This window comes from Borostomias antarcticus, assembly GCF_949987555.1.
Source record: "Borostomias antarcticus genome assembly, chromosome: 17".
Lineage (NCBI taxonomy): Eukaryota > Metazoa > Chordata > Actinopteri > Stomiiformes > Stomiidae > Borostomias > Borostomias antarcticus.
The window spans coordinates 19,148,471-19,164,161 of record NC_140250.1 but is presented as its reverse complement, the minus strand read 5'-3'; the positions used below and the strand labels follow the sequence as shown (position 1 = coordinate 19,164,161).

At 49.3% G+C, this 15,691-nt stretch overlaps 2 protein-coding genes across 3 annotated transcripts; both read right to left on the bottom strand.

Annotated features, from left to right (window-relative positions):
- Window positions 1-275: 275 nt before the first annotated feature.
- On the bottom strand, window positions 276-3,367 carry creg2 (cellular repressor of E1A-stimulated genes 2). 2 transcript variants are annotated; one of them, XM_084452152.1, is made up of 4 exons: window positions 2,848-3,367; window positions 2,534-2,703; window positions 1,361-1,474; window positions 276-999 (listed from the first exon to the last, which is right to left on the bottom strand). In XM_084452152.1, the coding sequence occupies exons 1-4, from the start codon at window positions 3,268-3,270 to the stop codon at window positions 858-860; spliced, it is 849 nt and encodes a 282-aa protein (XP_084308278.1). In that variant the 5' UTR covers window positions 3,271-3,367; the 3' UTR covers window positions 276-857. The 2 variants fall into 2 exon arrangements, with proteins under 2 accessions (XP_084308278.1, XP_084308279.1); XM_084452153.1 differs by having other exon boundaries at window positions 856-999; window positions 2,547-2,703.
- Window positions 3,368-3,882: 515 nt separating this feature from the next.
- Window positions 3,883-15,235, bottom strand: cracdla (cracd like a). The gene is made up of 12 exons (XM_084452053.1): window positions 15,158-15,235; window positions 13,005-13,109; window positions 10,965-11,012; window positions 10,579-10,720; window positions 10,311-10,440; window positions 9,841-10,002; window positions 9,113-9,358; window positions 7,762-8,922; window positions 7,365-7,716; window positions 4,951-6,146; window positions 4,805-4,862; window positions 3,883-4,709 (listed from the first exon to the last, which is right to left on the bottom strand). The coding sequence occupies exons 3-12, from the start codon at window positions 10,999-11,001 to the stop codon at window positions 4,507-4,509; spliced, it is 3,687 nt and encodes a 1,228-aa protein (XP_084308179.1). The 5' UTR covers window positions 11,002-11,012; window positions 13,005-13,109; window positions 15,158-15,235; the 3' UTR covers window positions 3,883-4,506.
- Between the last annotated feature and the right edge of the window lie 456 nt (window positions 15,236-15,691).

Below are 15,691 nucleotides of genomic sequence, written 5' to 3'. Positions count from 1 at the left end.
AGGGTTAGGGGTTAGGGGTCAGCCAGGGCAAAGGTGCCTCCCTTCCTCCTAGGAAATTACAAGTTTCATGGCAGAACTTTGCATGCAACATTTGAACAATTTTGGTGGCAAGAATGGTTACCCACTGAAATCTCTGGTAGCCTACTATTTTATCTGAAAATGAAACAATAGCGCCACCTTGATTCTGAATCCTGCTCTAACAATCAATAAAGAGACTGACACTAGAGCGAACATTTCTTTATTCGTTCAAATGAATCTCTTTAAGTCCTGTCAATGTATGCTTTGCACACAGTAGCCTATATTCACATAGGTTACACTTCACCACTCAAGTTCAGTTCATGCACAGCAGACGGAATTATTTCTCCACAGACATTACAGTGTTCAGGACGGGATCTCTGTATCATTCTGTAACTTACATTCACATCAACACTGTTGAATAGAGGATATTATCTGCTTTACAGTTTACTTTTTTAAATACTAATGAAAATGTTTCCTCATCATTTGAGACTGTGCAAAAGAGTAAGTGTTGAAATATGCAAGACCACAATCAGTTTAGAGCTTGAGTGCTACAAGTTGACTCAACAATGGCCTGAGCCTGTAGCTAATACTCTGACTGATACTTATTAATACACTGTGAGGCTCTGAGTCTCACCTTCCTTCCCTTAGTATGTGCAACAGTGGCCACATCCTGTGCAGTAGATCCATTCAAACCACTGGGAATCATACAATCAAATGTGTCTTGGAGTGAAGTGGGTGTAAGAACGTAGGTGGCGGTATGCACCTCTAAGCTGGTTGTGATCCGCCATAAAACGCAAAGAAGAAGAAGAAGAAGAAGAGAAAGGTGTCGTGGGCCACCCTCAGTAGGGCGTGGCTTTGAAGTAGTCTTCCAGGGGGATCAGTGACACCCCTCCTATCCAGTTCTGGAGCCAGACCTGTGTGATCTCAAGCTTCATGAAGAACCACTGGTGTCCTGGGGGCCATTTCTTCATCACAGGGTGCCTGGAAGCAGACACCAAGAGAGGTGAACATGATGGTAAATGGAAAATGGACTGCACTTTTATCCAAAGCGCTTGACAATGGCCTCTCATTCACCCATTCTCTCTACCTCCTGAGACCCGCTCTACCTCCTGAGACCTGCTCTACCTCCTGAGACCCGCTCTACCTCCTGAGTCCTGCTCTACCTCCTGAGACCCGCTCTACCTCCTGAGACCCGCTCTACCTCCTGAGACCCGCTCTACCTCCTGAGACCCGCTCTACTTTCTCTTTCACTCATAAACGCATGCACAAGCTGTGAACAATTTCCTTCCATCACTAGTGATAGAAAAACAGATGCACGCACACACACACGACAAGCCCTCACCTTGAAAACATGGCCTCCTGGGCAAACTCCAGCTCATCTGGTCCCACGTCCACCATCTTGCCTGTGAGAGTGAGTCTGGCACATCTGGGGTCTTCAGGGTCATACACCATTTGCCTGGAACACACACAACACACAGTCATGGCAACCCTCAGAGTGTCTGAGGTGTCGGCTAGGAGCTAATGAGAAGGAGGCGTGGCTAGGAGCTAATGAGAAGGAAGCATGGCTAGGAGCTAATGAGAAGGAAGCATGGCTAGGAGCTAATGAGAAGGAAGCGTGGCTAGGAGCTAATGAGAAGGAGGCGTGGCTAGGAGCTAATGAGAAGAAGGCATGGCTAGAAGCTAATGAGAAGGAGGCATGGCTAGAAGCTAATGAGAAGGAGGCGTGGCTAGGAGCTAATGAGAAGAAGGCATGGCTAGAAGCTCATGAGAAGGAGGCGTGGCTAGGAGCTCATGAGAAGGAGGCGTGGCTAGGAGCTCATGAGAAGGAGGCGTGGCTAGGAGCTCATGAGAAGGAGGCGTGGCTAGGAGCTAATGAGAAGGAGGCGTGGCTAGGAGCTAATGAAAAGGAGGCGTGGCTAGGAGCTAATGAGAAGGAGGCGTGGCTAGGAGCTAATGAGAAGAAGGCATGGCTAGAAGCTAATGAGAAGAAGGCATGGCTAGGAGCTCATGAGAAGGAGGCGTGGCTAGGAGCTCATGAGAAGGAGGCGTGGCTAGGAGCTCATGAGAAGGAAGCATGGCTAGGAGTTCATGAGAAGGAGGCGTGGCTAGGAGCTCATGAGAAGGAGGCGTGGCTAGGAGCTCATGAGAAGGAGGCGGGGCTAGGAGTTCATGAGAAGGAGGCGTGACTAGGAGCTAATGAGAAAGAGGCGTGGCTAGGAGCTAATGAGAAGGAGGCGTGGCTAGGAGCTAATGAGAAGGAGGCGTGGCTAGGAGCTAATGAGAAGGAGGCGTGGCTAGGAGTTAATGAGAAGGAGGCGTGGCTAGGAGCTAATGAGAAGGAGGCGTGGCTAGGAGTTAATGAGAAGGAGGCGTGGCTAGGAGCTAATGAGAAGGAGGCGTGGCTAGAAGCTAATGAGAAGGAGGCGTGGCTAGGAGTTAATGAGAAGGAGGCGTGGCTAGGAGCTAATGAGAAGGAGGCGTGGCTAGGAGCTAATGAGAAGGAGGCGTGTCCAACCGGCAGAAGTCACCCTCGGCCTCTGAGAAGGTGAGAGAGGCGTAGGGGAGACTCCTCAGGTCTGCCACGGTGTTGTCCATGGGGGTCACATAGAAGTAAACTACCCCAGTGCTGTTCTCCATTGGCCCATCACTGACAGAGAAGATGTTCCCAAAAGGAAGGCCTTTGATCTGTGGACAGAAATTAGGTTGATTATGGAGACAGGTCAGCCCCCACTGCGCCTATAGACGTTTGAAGGGTTTTGTTTGTTTGTGGTTACAAATAGCTGTATTAGTTCAGAATAATACAAGTTGAAATACATGGTACATAGTTACCTTGTCCTGGGTGGAGATGGTAGCAAGCGTTCCCCAGTTGCTGTAGTGGGTCATGTATCTGGCGGTCCTTGCCGTCTCCTGGTGCGGGGGGGGGGTGGGGGCACTGGAGGGCACTCTCACCTCCTCCATCCGGTAGGAGAAAACCCTGGAGGCGGAGGACAGGGGCGCAGCGCTTTTCGGTTTGACGGCTTTGGGCTTCTCTTCGCCGTCTCGTAGGATCGAGGGCCGGTATGCCTGCTTCCATAGCCCACCGTTGTCCACTAGCAGAGCGGGGGCGACCTCCTCTTCTGATACAGCGTCTAGTTCACCCTCCACGACATCGTTGGAGGTAACAGCCCAAGAGACGGAGTTCCTCAGAGTGTAGTTTTCACAAAGACATAGCGTCGCGGCAAAAAATGCCAGGGAAAAATAATATGGCCTCATCAAGCCGGTCCTCTTCGTCCTTCCAGTTTACCGATGTATGCCCTGTGTCTTCTTCTTCAGTACATTTCAGTTAGCAACCTGCCGTGTCTGTTTACAAACCCACTTTCTACGCCACTGCTGGTCAGCCTACTTTGAAAACGTGGGCAACAGCCCACAGCGCCCCCCCTGACTCTGGCGCGCCAGTGAACCGGCCACGTTATGACGATAACCTTTGGGTGGGGAAAAAACGTCTTCTTCACGTCTTTGTAATGCTTGAAGATGCTTCTTGGGAAATTGGGGTAGTTTGTCAGGAAATATATTATGCCTGTGCTTTTCATGAAGGCCTTATAATGGATTTAATATATTAATGATCATCTACTGTATGTGACTGTAACCCTAACCCTATCAGTCACTGATAGCAGGTCCTGTAAAGGTTTATTCGGTGTCTCTCTTACCCCTGACCAGAAACCGTTTGGACTTTTATATCCTCAATAAAAAGGAAGGAGGGAAGGAGGGACTACCATTTGAGTTCTTCAGTGAACCTCTGGATGCTTCACAATAAAGTGGTGATAAGAATGAATGAATGAATGATACTTCACTTGATACCCGGTTCAGCTTTTATTATAGGGCTATAGCAATTACAGACAAATCACTACAACAATATTGACACTTTAGTTACATGCAAAACATAAACATATTTAAACATCCCTAATAAATTATTTTATACTAGATCATTCTTGAAAAATATTATTATATTTATAATACAAGGACAAAATATTCATTATTTCACATGAAACAAGCTAAATCTGTATGATTTTCTGGTTTACAACCCTGAGAAACATCAATATAAATAGTGGTCAGAAAGGGTCCTGTCCCACTATCCTGCTCAGTGTATTTGAGGAGTAGAAACTACACATCTGAGAGAACTACAACTACAGATTAGTTCAACATTTCATATCCCAGGGTTAACCCTAACCCTAACCCATTATTACATCTAAGATACCTTCCATCTCAACAAACTCAATATTTAACATGATTCCAATGTTTCTCCATCACTCCTGTGCTCCTCATTCTCTCTCTCTCTCTGTCTGTCTGTCTGTCTGTCTGTCTGTCTGTCTGTCTCTCTCTCTCTCTCTCTCTCTCTCTCTCTCTCTCTCTCTCTCTCCTTCTTCTTCTTCTTCTTCTTCTTCTCCTTCTTCTCTTTCTTAAAGAGTCCCTTTCATAAAGGAAGCTCTTTACTGTACCTCTCCCTCTCTATCAGTCCATGGCCTTGTCACCCCAGGCCATAGATTTTCTCTTGGCCAGCTCCATCCAAGATGGCTGCCCGCTGTTGGAGATGTTCTGCAGAGGTGACGAAGATGTAGGTGATGAGGAGGGCGAGGAAGAGGAGGGCATGTTCTTCCTCAGCCACTTGTCCTCTCTGTCTGCCAGCCTCCCCGGGACTTTGGTGGGACTTGATTCTGAAGGAAAAGTACATGATGTCATGATATCTTTGTTTGCACACACATGCACTCCAAAATACAGCCACAGAAATAATGAATGAATGTCTACTCACCTGGCCTCCCTTCAGGTGTGCTTGTGGGGGTCTCCAAGGGCGTTTTCCTCTGCTCTACCTACATAGGGAGAGTGAGGTCAACTGAGAGTAGTTGTTTGTTTTGTTAAATGCAGCCTCAGCAGATGTGTGGGAGCGTGAGGAGGTACCTTGGTTCCAGCAGGAGCGTGAGGAGGTACCTTGGTTCCAGCAGGAGCGTGAGGAGGTACCTTGGTTCCAGCAGGAGTGTGAGGAGGTACCTTGGTTCCAGCAGGAGTGTGAGGAGGTACCTTGGTTCCAGCAGGAGTGTGAGGAGGTACCTTGGTTCCAGCAGGAGTGTGAGGAGGTACCTTGGTTCCTGCAGGAGCAGCAGCCCTCTCTTCCACTGCCCCCGGCCTGGCTGCACACCTCTCTGACACGGAGGCTCCATCTCCTCTTCCCTGAAAGCTGCTGGCTTTCTCACCCCTTCCTGGAACTGGGGCAGGGGCTAGGGCCGGGGCTGGGGCTGGGGCCAGGGCTGGGGTTGTGGGTTTGGGCTGGGGGTTGGACTGGAGAACTTGGGAGCTCCAGGTGGGTTGGCTGGGTAAGGATCTTGGGCTGGAGGAGAGGGAAAGCGACAGAGGAGCCTGAGAGGGCGTCTCTCCTCGTGTCTGTGGGAGGGAGCGTAGGAGAGGCTGGGTGGTCCGTAGATTGGGCTGCTGGTTGACTTGAGAGAAACGTGGTGAGAATTGGACCGGTGGTTGAGTTGTGGTTGGCTGCACAGGCCTGGAGGAAGCTTGATTTGAAATCGGTGTTATGTTCTGTGTCTGTGAAAGTTTGCCAGTATGTGTTTGACATGTGGTCTGCGTTATTGTTGATTTTGTGGTTTGTGTTGTTGTCTTCAGCTGCACCGGGGTCTGGGGTTGGATCACACTTGGGCCTGGTGGTTGTTTGGCAGGTTGTGGTTGACTTGTAGTCTGTGATACCGGTGCTCTAGCTGCCTCTGCTGGCAACTGCTTCACTGTCTGAGATTGTGATGCATCCTGTGTCTGTGATTGTGTCACCGTCTGTGTTTCAAGTTGGCTGTTGGCCTGTTTCTGTGTCTGTGCCTGCGTCTGTGGCTCTGTCTGTGGTCGAGGTGCAGCCTGCTGCATTCCTGGGAACTCCCTGGGCAGTCTGCTAGTGAAGAGGTGCTGAAGACTCCTGGTCTTCTCCATGGCCAGGCTCATCCAGGACACCTCTGCCTGGGCAGCTGCCTGGGGCAGCTGGGTATCCCTGGGGGCTAAGGAAGTGGATGGGGCCTCCAGAACTGGAGCAGGTGCATTATTAGCAGGTGAGAGAGTCAGTTGGACATCTTTAAGGGATGTAGGAGTGGGCTGGGCTGGATCTGAAAGAGTGGACGAATGGATAGAAGATAAAATCAGCAATAAAGATATTGTGGTTGTAGGTATTTCAGAGGAATGGTGTTTTATAATTGCAAGAGTTGCCATGAAATCAATAAAAGTCTTTATAGTTCTGGTGTAGTCTGGTGATGTCTATAGCCAGGTTCACACCTTGAAGTCGGGACAAGACGCCAATCTTTAGAACTAGAGTCTTTCCATAAGATGTGATTCTTGAAAACACCAGTTTTGGAATCTTCTATTTTGCAAATGGGCAGTCATGAGACAATCAAATTCAGTTCTAAAACTGCTTAATACCACGTCTGCTGTTGTATGTAAACCTGGTTTATCTCCGTCTTAGTTACCAGCACTGATAACAGAGAGATTACAGAGCTGCAATTGTAGCAGTGAAACATTGTAACAAAGTCCAACCCTGATAAGCTGTAATATGGCTCCTCGTGTTTTGAGCTGGTCACCCAGCTGCTGTGTTAGGTGACATCAGCAAAGGAATTAGATCTATGAACCAATCTAGGTCTGGCCAGGAGAGACCAGGGAATGCCTACATTACAGCTGTGTAAGATAGATAGATAGATAGATAGATATAGATAGACAGACAGACAGACAGACAGACAGACAGACAGACAGACAGACAGACAGACAGACAGACAGACAGACAGACAGACAGATAGATAGATAGATAGATAGATATATAGATAGATAGATAGATAGATAGATAGATAGATAGATAGATAGATAGATAGATGGATAGATGGATAGATGGATGGATGGATGGATGGATGGATGGATAGATAGATAGATAGATAGATAGACAGACAGACAGACAGACAGACAGACAGACAGACAGACAGACAGACAGACAGACTGACTCACTTCATTGTCCACAATGTGGAAATGTGTCTTCGGTCTCACATTTTTACAAAAAGAGTTGAGCCAGACACACACATGATCGACCCAAAGTTGTGCACAGGAATAACAATGCCAAAATCCAACACATACAAAAATAAGAGTGAATAAATAAAGATGTATGTGTGTATCAGAGAGAGGGAGAGGGAGAGGGAGAGGGAGAGGGAGAGGGAGAGGGAGAGGGAGAGGGAGAGGGAGAGGGAGAGGGAGAGAGAGAGAGAGAGTGAGAGAGAGAGGGAGAGAGAGAGGAAGAAAGAGAGAGAGGGAGAAAGAGAGAGAGAGAGAGAGAGAGAGAGGCCTACCAGATTTAGCCTGAGCAGAGAGTGTGGCTGCAGTAGGAGAGATGTTGCTAGGGGGCTTCTTAAGAGAGAGGTTGGCCTTGTTGTCCCTCCGATCTGCCCCCAGGGGCCTGGAGGTGGGGTCGAAGGGGGCAAGAGTAGGGGTCATCAGGCCCGCTTCAACACTATAACGCTTAACATTTGGATCTGACTGGCCGAAGGCCGTTGCTTCCGACCGGTATTTCAAAGACAGAGAGGTGGAGCGGAGCTTCACACCAAACGCCATCTTCTCTTCTTCTTCCTCTTCCTTCGCTTCCATCGCCTCCTCCACCCCCTCCCGGCTCTCCTCCGCCATGGTCCCGGTATCCATGGTAATCTTTGCCTCTGCCACCCCCTCCCTCCCCTCCTTCCCCAGTCCTGCCCCAGCCTGCTCCCCCAGCGCCAGGAAGCTGCCCCCCCTGTGCTTCGCCTGATCCTCCCTGGGCCTCGCCTGATCCCCCCTGGCAGAGTTGATGGAGAACTTGAAGGATCCAGAGCCTGAGGCAACCCTATGCATCCCTCCAGTGGACCGTGCCTCTGCCTGCACTGGGTTTTCCTGGCCAGCAGGGGGCCCTGTAGCTTTCCACTGACTAGCCCTTTCCTGTGAGCCTCTTCTCAAAGAGGAAGTCTTGATAGCCACCACAGCAGAGAGGCTGGCAGAGGGCCTAGCAGATGAGACAGGGTTTTTCTTATGGCTCTCTGGGTCAGGGGTACTCTCAGGCACTCCACTCAGAGATGGATCCCTCTTGGCTGGAGGTGGGCCCGGATGTGGGGCTAAGGCAGGTCTGGCGCTCTGCTCTGGTGGAGCAGGTCTGGAGCTCTGCTCTGGTAGAGCAGGTCTGGCGCTCTGCTCTGGAGGCCCGATCCCCTCTCCCCTGTTTCTCAGTTCTGGAATAGGCAGAGCGGACGAGGGCTGAGGCAGAGCGGACGAGGGCTGAGGCAGAGCGGACGAGGGCTGAGGCAGAGCGGACGAGGGCTGAGGCAGAGCGGACGAGGGCTGAGGCAGAGCGGACGAGGGCTGAGGCAGGGCGGACGAGGGCTGAGGCAGAGCGGACGAGGGCTGAGGCAGAGCGGACGAGGGCTGAGGCTCCGCAGGTTTCTGAGGTTGAGCTCCAGGCGGCCGGGAGGTCAGAGGGGCGGGAGAGCAGTCTGGGACCAGGGAGGTCAGAGGGGAGGGAGAGCAGTCTGGGACCGGGGAGGTCAGAGGGGCGGGAGAGCAGTCAGGGTTAGGGTTAGAGCAGTCTGGGACCGCAGGGAGGGTCTGTCCCCGCGGGGAGGGGCGGTGGGGAGTGGCGGAGGTGGGGCTGCAGGATCTCAGGGCCTCCTGAGTCTTCAGGGGTGCAGACTGAAGGGGAGTCAGCTCTGGGATCTTTAGAGGGGCTCGTGGGGGGGCCGTGGAGGCCGTCGACACCCCAGCCCCCAGGATATGGGTTGAGTGGGAGCGCAAACGCATCGTATCCTTGACAACGGCAGCGTCCTGGTTGTTCTTGGACGGGGGGCGCTCAATGCTGTTGAGGCTCTCTGAGCGCGGCCTGGACTTGCTCTGGACAGAAGGCAAGAAGAGATCTTACAAATGATCCTTTGGAGTACATAAGAGTACAGATGTGATGCATGTGTGTGTGTGTGTGTGTGTGTGTGTGTGTGTGTGTGTGTGTGTGTGTGTGTGTGTGTGCGTGCGAGCGCGTGTGTTGTGTGTGTGTGTGTGTGTGTGTGTGTGCCCAGCCGGGCCTCACCGGGGTCAGCCTCCTGCTCTTAGCAGTGGCCCTCTGGTTCCGGGGCTTGACGGACATGCGGTGGCGCGCGGCGGAGCTGTCCAGACAGGCGCTGAACCGGGCCGGGATGCCGAAGTCCGCGGGGGGGACGCCCGGTACCAGAGGAGAGGGAGAGGGAGAGGGGGCCGGATGGACGGAAGGGGCGGGAGGCGGGTGAGGGTCTGCGGGCGGGGGTCTGACGATGGGGGAGAGAGGCCGTGACGAGGCCTGGGAGAAACACAAGGAAACGGATGAGAATCTGCATCTGACAGGGCTGCATTACCTGCTCCTCCTCCTGCTCCTCCTCCTGCTCCTCCTCCTCCTCCTCACCTCCTGCTCACAACAGAGCTGTGGCTCCTGGGAGAGGCAGAGAGGAGGAGCAGGGACATACTATGGCATACTATGTACATACTGTACACACACTCCCATGGAGGACATCCATACATAAACAGCTGAGTGACGTTTTAGGCTGGGGCGGGAATAGGCTGGGTTTGACTGGGCTAGTTTGAGCTAGGCTGGGCTGAGCAGAACCTTTCTGTGCTGGGTTAGACTAGATTAGTTAGACTAGATTAGTTAGACTAGATTAGGCTCAGCTAGGCTAGGGTTAGGGCTAGAAGCACTGCTCATCTGGGTTAGGGTTAACCCCGGGTTATGGGGGCTGGACTGGGCTGGACTCACCTGAGCAGAGCTGGGGCGCATGGCGGACTCACCTTGGAGGAGGCATTGTGGGATGGTGTGTCCCCTGGGCAGGTTTCAGGGGGGCTGTGGGGCAAGCCATCATCCTCGGAGCTGCCTCCCAGGTCCTCCTGACGCCTGATTGGCAGAACCAGAGGGGGCGGGCCCAATCGCATGTTCTGCTGCTGGAGCTTCTCCTGTCCATCAGAGATTGCAAACCAGTGATCACCTACTACACATTATAGGCCAATAGATTTAAATATCTCAGTCATAATCAGACACAAAGAACATCAGCAAGTCCATTTATGCCTTAATCAATATTTAGATGCTTTTATGCTGGCACTACATACTGTACGTGAAAGAATTGGTAAGTAGACAGATATTGGAACAGCATAATTCATCATTTCCAAATAAGGTTGGAACAAGGGTGTTAAGAACAGTGTTGTATAGGGTTAGGGTTAGGGTTAGGGTTAAGGGTTAGTTAAGGTGGTTCTGGTTAGTTCACCTGCAGAGCTTTGATCTTGCCGTGAACATTCTCCTGGGAGAAAACCCTGGAGGTCTCTGGTCCAGACAGCTCAGCCATGAAGATGCTGTCATGTGACAACGCTCTCAATCCCAATGCACCCTGGGAACACCTGAGGATGGAGGGATGTAAAGAAGGAAGGTGGACAAGAATAGAATGACGGTCTATGTGTGATTCAGTGATTCAACACACACACACACACACACACACATGCACACACACACGCACACACACACACACATACACTTACACTAGATCATCTTCTGAGCCCAGGGCCTCTCCTTTAGTGATGTCACTGGCTGAATGGCTGAGTTGACCCTCTTTGTCTTCCTCTCCCCTCTTCTTCCCAAACAGGCGTGTCCTCAGGGACTTCAGCCTAAACTTTCTCTTCTCTGACAAAGGGAATATACACCTGAATTCAGCATTGTGTACGATTAGTTGCTTTCTTTGATTATGCATACCAGTACCACTAGATCTAACTAGTAACTATCTGACACATACTGTACTATATTGGGTCACTTCAGTGTTATGTTTGCACTGTCAGAGACATAGATAAACTAATAGTATTATCACTATAGTGCTAACATTATACTAATATAGTATTTAGCAATAAGTACAGCCTTGTAGCAGTCTCACCTGTGAGGTCCTCTGAGTCTCCTGTAATAGATTCCATCTCTCAAAACACTGGAGCAGAGATAGTACAAGAGAAAGAGGAAGAGAAAGAGAAAGAGATAGATAGAAAGCATGAGCTAGGATGATGTCCGGGTAGCAGATGTTTACCTTCACATGTTTACCTTCACCTAACCCTAACCCTAACCCTAACCCTAACCCTAACCCTAACCCTAACCCTTCACCTAACCCTAACCCTTCTCATGTCATATTTAGAGACGTGCTATAGAGGCTGGATCACATGTCAGTCTCAACGCTCCTGCGCTACACGTCTGATAGCTGAGGTCAAAGGTTTATAAGCTTTATCAAGCAGGTGCCAAGGCGTGGGCGTCTGCACCTGCCCCACCCACCAAGGGTTAGCGTTAGGGTTAGGGTTGGGGTTAGGGTTGGGGAGCAGTGAGAACACGCTGGAGGGGATGGGGTCACAACACAGAAAGAGATAAGGGGCAGTGGGCAGCAGTGGTCCAGAAAAGGAAGCCAGGGGTGAGTTCAGCGCATGATAAAATGTTGCAAAACATTTGAAACGGTGGTAAGTAGAACACCCTGTGTGTTATGCAAACGTTGCACCTATGACAGATGAGAAGATAGGGCGTTTTTATATATCAGTCTGAGTCTGCAGATTGGGTAACACCTGCTCTGACACACCCACCAAACAAGAGAAAACCTCCCTCAAAGCCCTTTGCAAGGAAACATGTTGTTTAGCCTGGAAACCATAGCAAAACGGTGCATGTTTTCAGATTGAACCCCTGCTGACAGCAGCCTGACCAATCAGGAGACAGTAGAAGGACCACAATGGGAATAAGTCTGTGACTTTATGTCATCCTTGACAAAGACTAACTCTGGACCTGTGCAACTCAATTCCATAACATTAAAGTGCTGAAGAGTATAGTAGCCATCATAACAGCCCTAGTCTGGAGTCATGGGCAGAGAGGCGGAGCCAGTGGATTACCTTTCAAATCCAGCTGCATTTGATTTGCCAGATATGCTAACAACAGCTCGCAGGAGTCAGCGACCAAACAGAGGCCAATCAGCCTCCCGGCCCAGCCCACTATCTGCGCATGCCAATCATCCTCATCGTTCAAAATCCCACCGGATTCTCATCTCAGCTTGTTCACAAGTTCTTGCCGCAGTGAGAGCTTCTGGGAACTCAGATTGAACAACCCTAACATTTGGCCTGCTAGTTATAAAGACTGGAGATAAGGCATTGGACAAGATATTGCAAACACACTGCTGATGGTGTGAGTTATTCCTCTCTCTCTCTCTCTCTCTCTCTCTCTCTCACACACACACACACACACACACACACCCTCACACACACACACGTGCCCCTAGTGAATGCACATGCATCAGTCTGTGTGATAAGTCAGTATCCCTGAGTAGAACACCCTCTCTGTTATCATCTGGGCTGGATGGTGAGAGATAACACACGCGCATGCACACACACACACACACACACACGCACACACACACACACACACACACACACACACACACACACACACACACACACACACACACAGAGAGAGACATGCACAATGGGCCTCCATTTCAAAATCTAAAGTTCATTGAACTTAACACACACACTGTCCTACTTAAATCACAAACACTTGTGCACCTCTAGAAATCCTTTCTGTTCCTCTGAGTTGAGGCCATCCAGCGTGAGAGCACCGACAGAAACAACAGATTATCCCTGGATTAGTAACATTGCATTGGGATCCTTGCAAGATTTTCACAGCCCCATAATCCACAAAAACAGATTAATCACAACCTTCCAATGTCACAGCAGCGCCACATCTAGCTGACGTTCAGTGTAAAAACGCACAGTATGCACATGTATGTATATGAACACACAAACACACATATATACAACTCACTCACAGTCAATCTGCAACAACAAAAGTGTGTTCTCGGATACACCTGTAATGATTTATTTTTCTCTGAGTAAACCCTTGAGAAAGCTTTGTTGTGAAATAGAATTCACTTTAGTCCTGGAATGTGTTCACTTACCAGGTGCTGGTATGAGTATGTATCTCTCCTCCTCCTCCCTCTCTCCTTCCCTCCTCTGTCTGAGTCTTTGCCCTCTTTAAAACCTCAGGCTCCTGTCCTCCACATCTGCAGATGGAACAACGGACAGAGAGAGAGAGAGAATGAGAGAGAGATAGAGAAAGAGAGAGGGAGGATGAAATTAAAGGTCATAGTGAGAGAGAAGAGCGACGAGAGAGAGAGGTCACTATATGCTGGGGAAACATGTGGAGAGGAAAAAGGAGAGCAGAACAGAGAGAGACAAGTACCGAAACAGTGACAGAGGGGGGAGGAGAGAGAGAGAGAGAGAGAGAGAGAGAGAGAGAGAGAGAGAGAGCAGACACAGACTCTATTACATTAGTAGCACACTGTGGCCTGCTGCACTAAGCTCCTTATGAAACATTAACCTGATTTTAGGCCCATAAATGAGAGGAGAAAAAAAATAAAGCTCCAGTTGGAAAGAGGACAGGCATCCCAGCTGATGGATTCCTTTACACAATACCAATGCTGCTAACCCACAATGCACTGGGCTGGGCTGGCTGGGCCAAAAGGGGACAGAAGTGTAGAGCCATTATCAATCACAAACGTGTGTATGTGTGTGTGTGAATAGAAAAGGGAAGCACTTTGTAAAGGTCCTGTACACTTCTACCCATAATGCATATCTCAAGAGTTTTAAATTCACTTCACCGGTGCCACCCAGGATGACCAGGGATGTTCCAGGTGCTGCTATTCCAGGTGGATATGGTGAGATGAACCCTGATTAGGCGAATGGCAGATGGGTTAGGGTTGGGTTAGGTTAGGGTTGGGTTAGGGTTAGGGTTGGGGTAGGGTTGCGGTCCAGCCGTACGTAGAGCAGCGCAGTATTTGAATGTCTCTGCGTCATGGGAGGGTTAGGGGTTAGGGTTAGAGCGCTTGCATGACTGATCTCCCAGGCGTGATACGATCAAGCTCTTTGGTGAAGTGATCAGAGTGCTCTGTCTCCATGGGTCAGGGGTTAGGGTTAGCCAGCAGCCACAGAGACAGGGGGGTCAGGGGTTAGGGTTAGAGTGCAAGGAGGGTAGAGTAGGATTGAAGAGTGAGAAAGGAGAGTCAGACCAGAGCAGGAAGTCTAAGCAGCCCTCTACCCCCGGACAGTCTGCTGAACGGCCCTCTACCCCCGGACAGTCTGCTGAACGGCCCTCTACCCCTGGACAGTCTGCTGAACGGCCCTCTACCCCCGGACAGTCTGCTGAACAGTTTTGTCCCAGAAATACCCATCTGTGAGTCAGTGGCACTAGGGTCATCTATAAACCCGTCTCTGCCACCAGCAGGATTCTAACTGAGCCGTGACATCGGGATCACCTCCCCCATTCCAGACAGCAGCATATAGCAACTGCTCATATCCCAGATCTACCCGTTAATACCCTCTACACTGGTGTGAGCAGCAGAACGGTGGGCTCTGACTGGCTTCCCTGTCATCTTTTTTCTACAGAAATTACATCTACTAAATATTGTAATACCATATGGTGTTTGAAATCCCTCAATTGGATATGCCATGGTTATTCTATATTAACATAATTGATGTAGTTTAACTATTTACTTTTGCATGAACAGTGGTAATTTATTTCCAACATAATTTCTCATATGTCCTTGATTAGAAAAATGAAAGGAAGTAAAATAAAAATGAAAAATACAAATAAAACCCAACATAATTTATTATTCTACGATTAGTGTTCTTTCCTGTTGGATTATTTATTCATCCACCGTGAACAGAAATAAGAACCGTGCATCAGATTAAGGCAGCGGCCGAAATTTAATCCGATTCTCGCGGGAACTCAAGAGAGAGGGTCGCGCGACTATACGCACGCACGCACGCATACACACGCGCGCGCAAACACACACAGAGCAAATGATCTAGGCTATAGATTAGTCTGCACATAAAGGTTTAATATTGGGAATCTAAATATAGGCCCCTCAGAACCAGACTCTGTTCACCTTGACAAAAGTGGGCCACATCTGCCCAAGTAGCGCATACATTCCGAATAGACGCAGACAAATTCCTTACAAATAGCCTATAACCGAGCGGCAGCTTTGGAAGCGACACAAAATACAAATGATTATACCAAACACATAATAAAGTTATGATGGGCGCTACTCACGGTAAAGTGTCCGAGTGCAGTCAGGAGATAGCGACAATGGTGTGAACTTCAGAGGGTTGTCTGTGGACGCAGCCTAAATGACTCACTGTTGTCCCCTACGGGTTTAGTTTAGGCTACTATCTGGACAGATGGGACCTTTAACCAGTGAACATCTAACACAATCTATCTGACTGTTTAGATGATGCAAATACATCTAAACCGTCTCTGACATCATTAATAATAATAAATAAAAAAAAAGATAGTTAACGTGATTTATTCATCTCATCATGAATCGTGAGATTAACAAAATAAATGTAAATGTCCACCAGATGGAGCAATAGCTTGTAAGAAACGGATCATGATCAGTCCTCTCTCCAGTAGTTGGATGTTTGTAGGTGTATCCTATAAACCCACTACATTTCTTGAATGCAAACTATTGTTTGACTCAAAATGGTTTACTTTTGTAAACATTTAATGTAAAACACATTCAAAAAGACACATTGCATTGCTCTTCTACCAGACCTTTAAGCATTATTGATCAAAATGATATGGCAC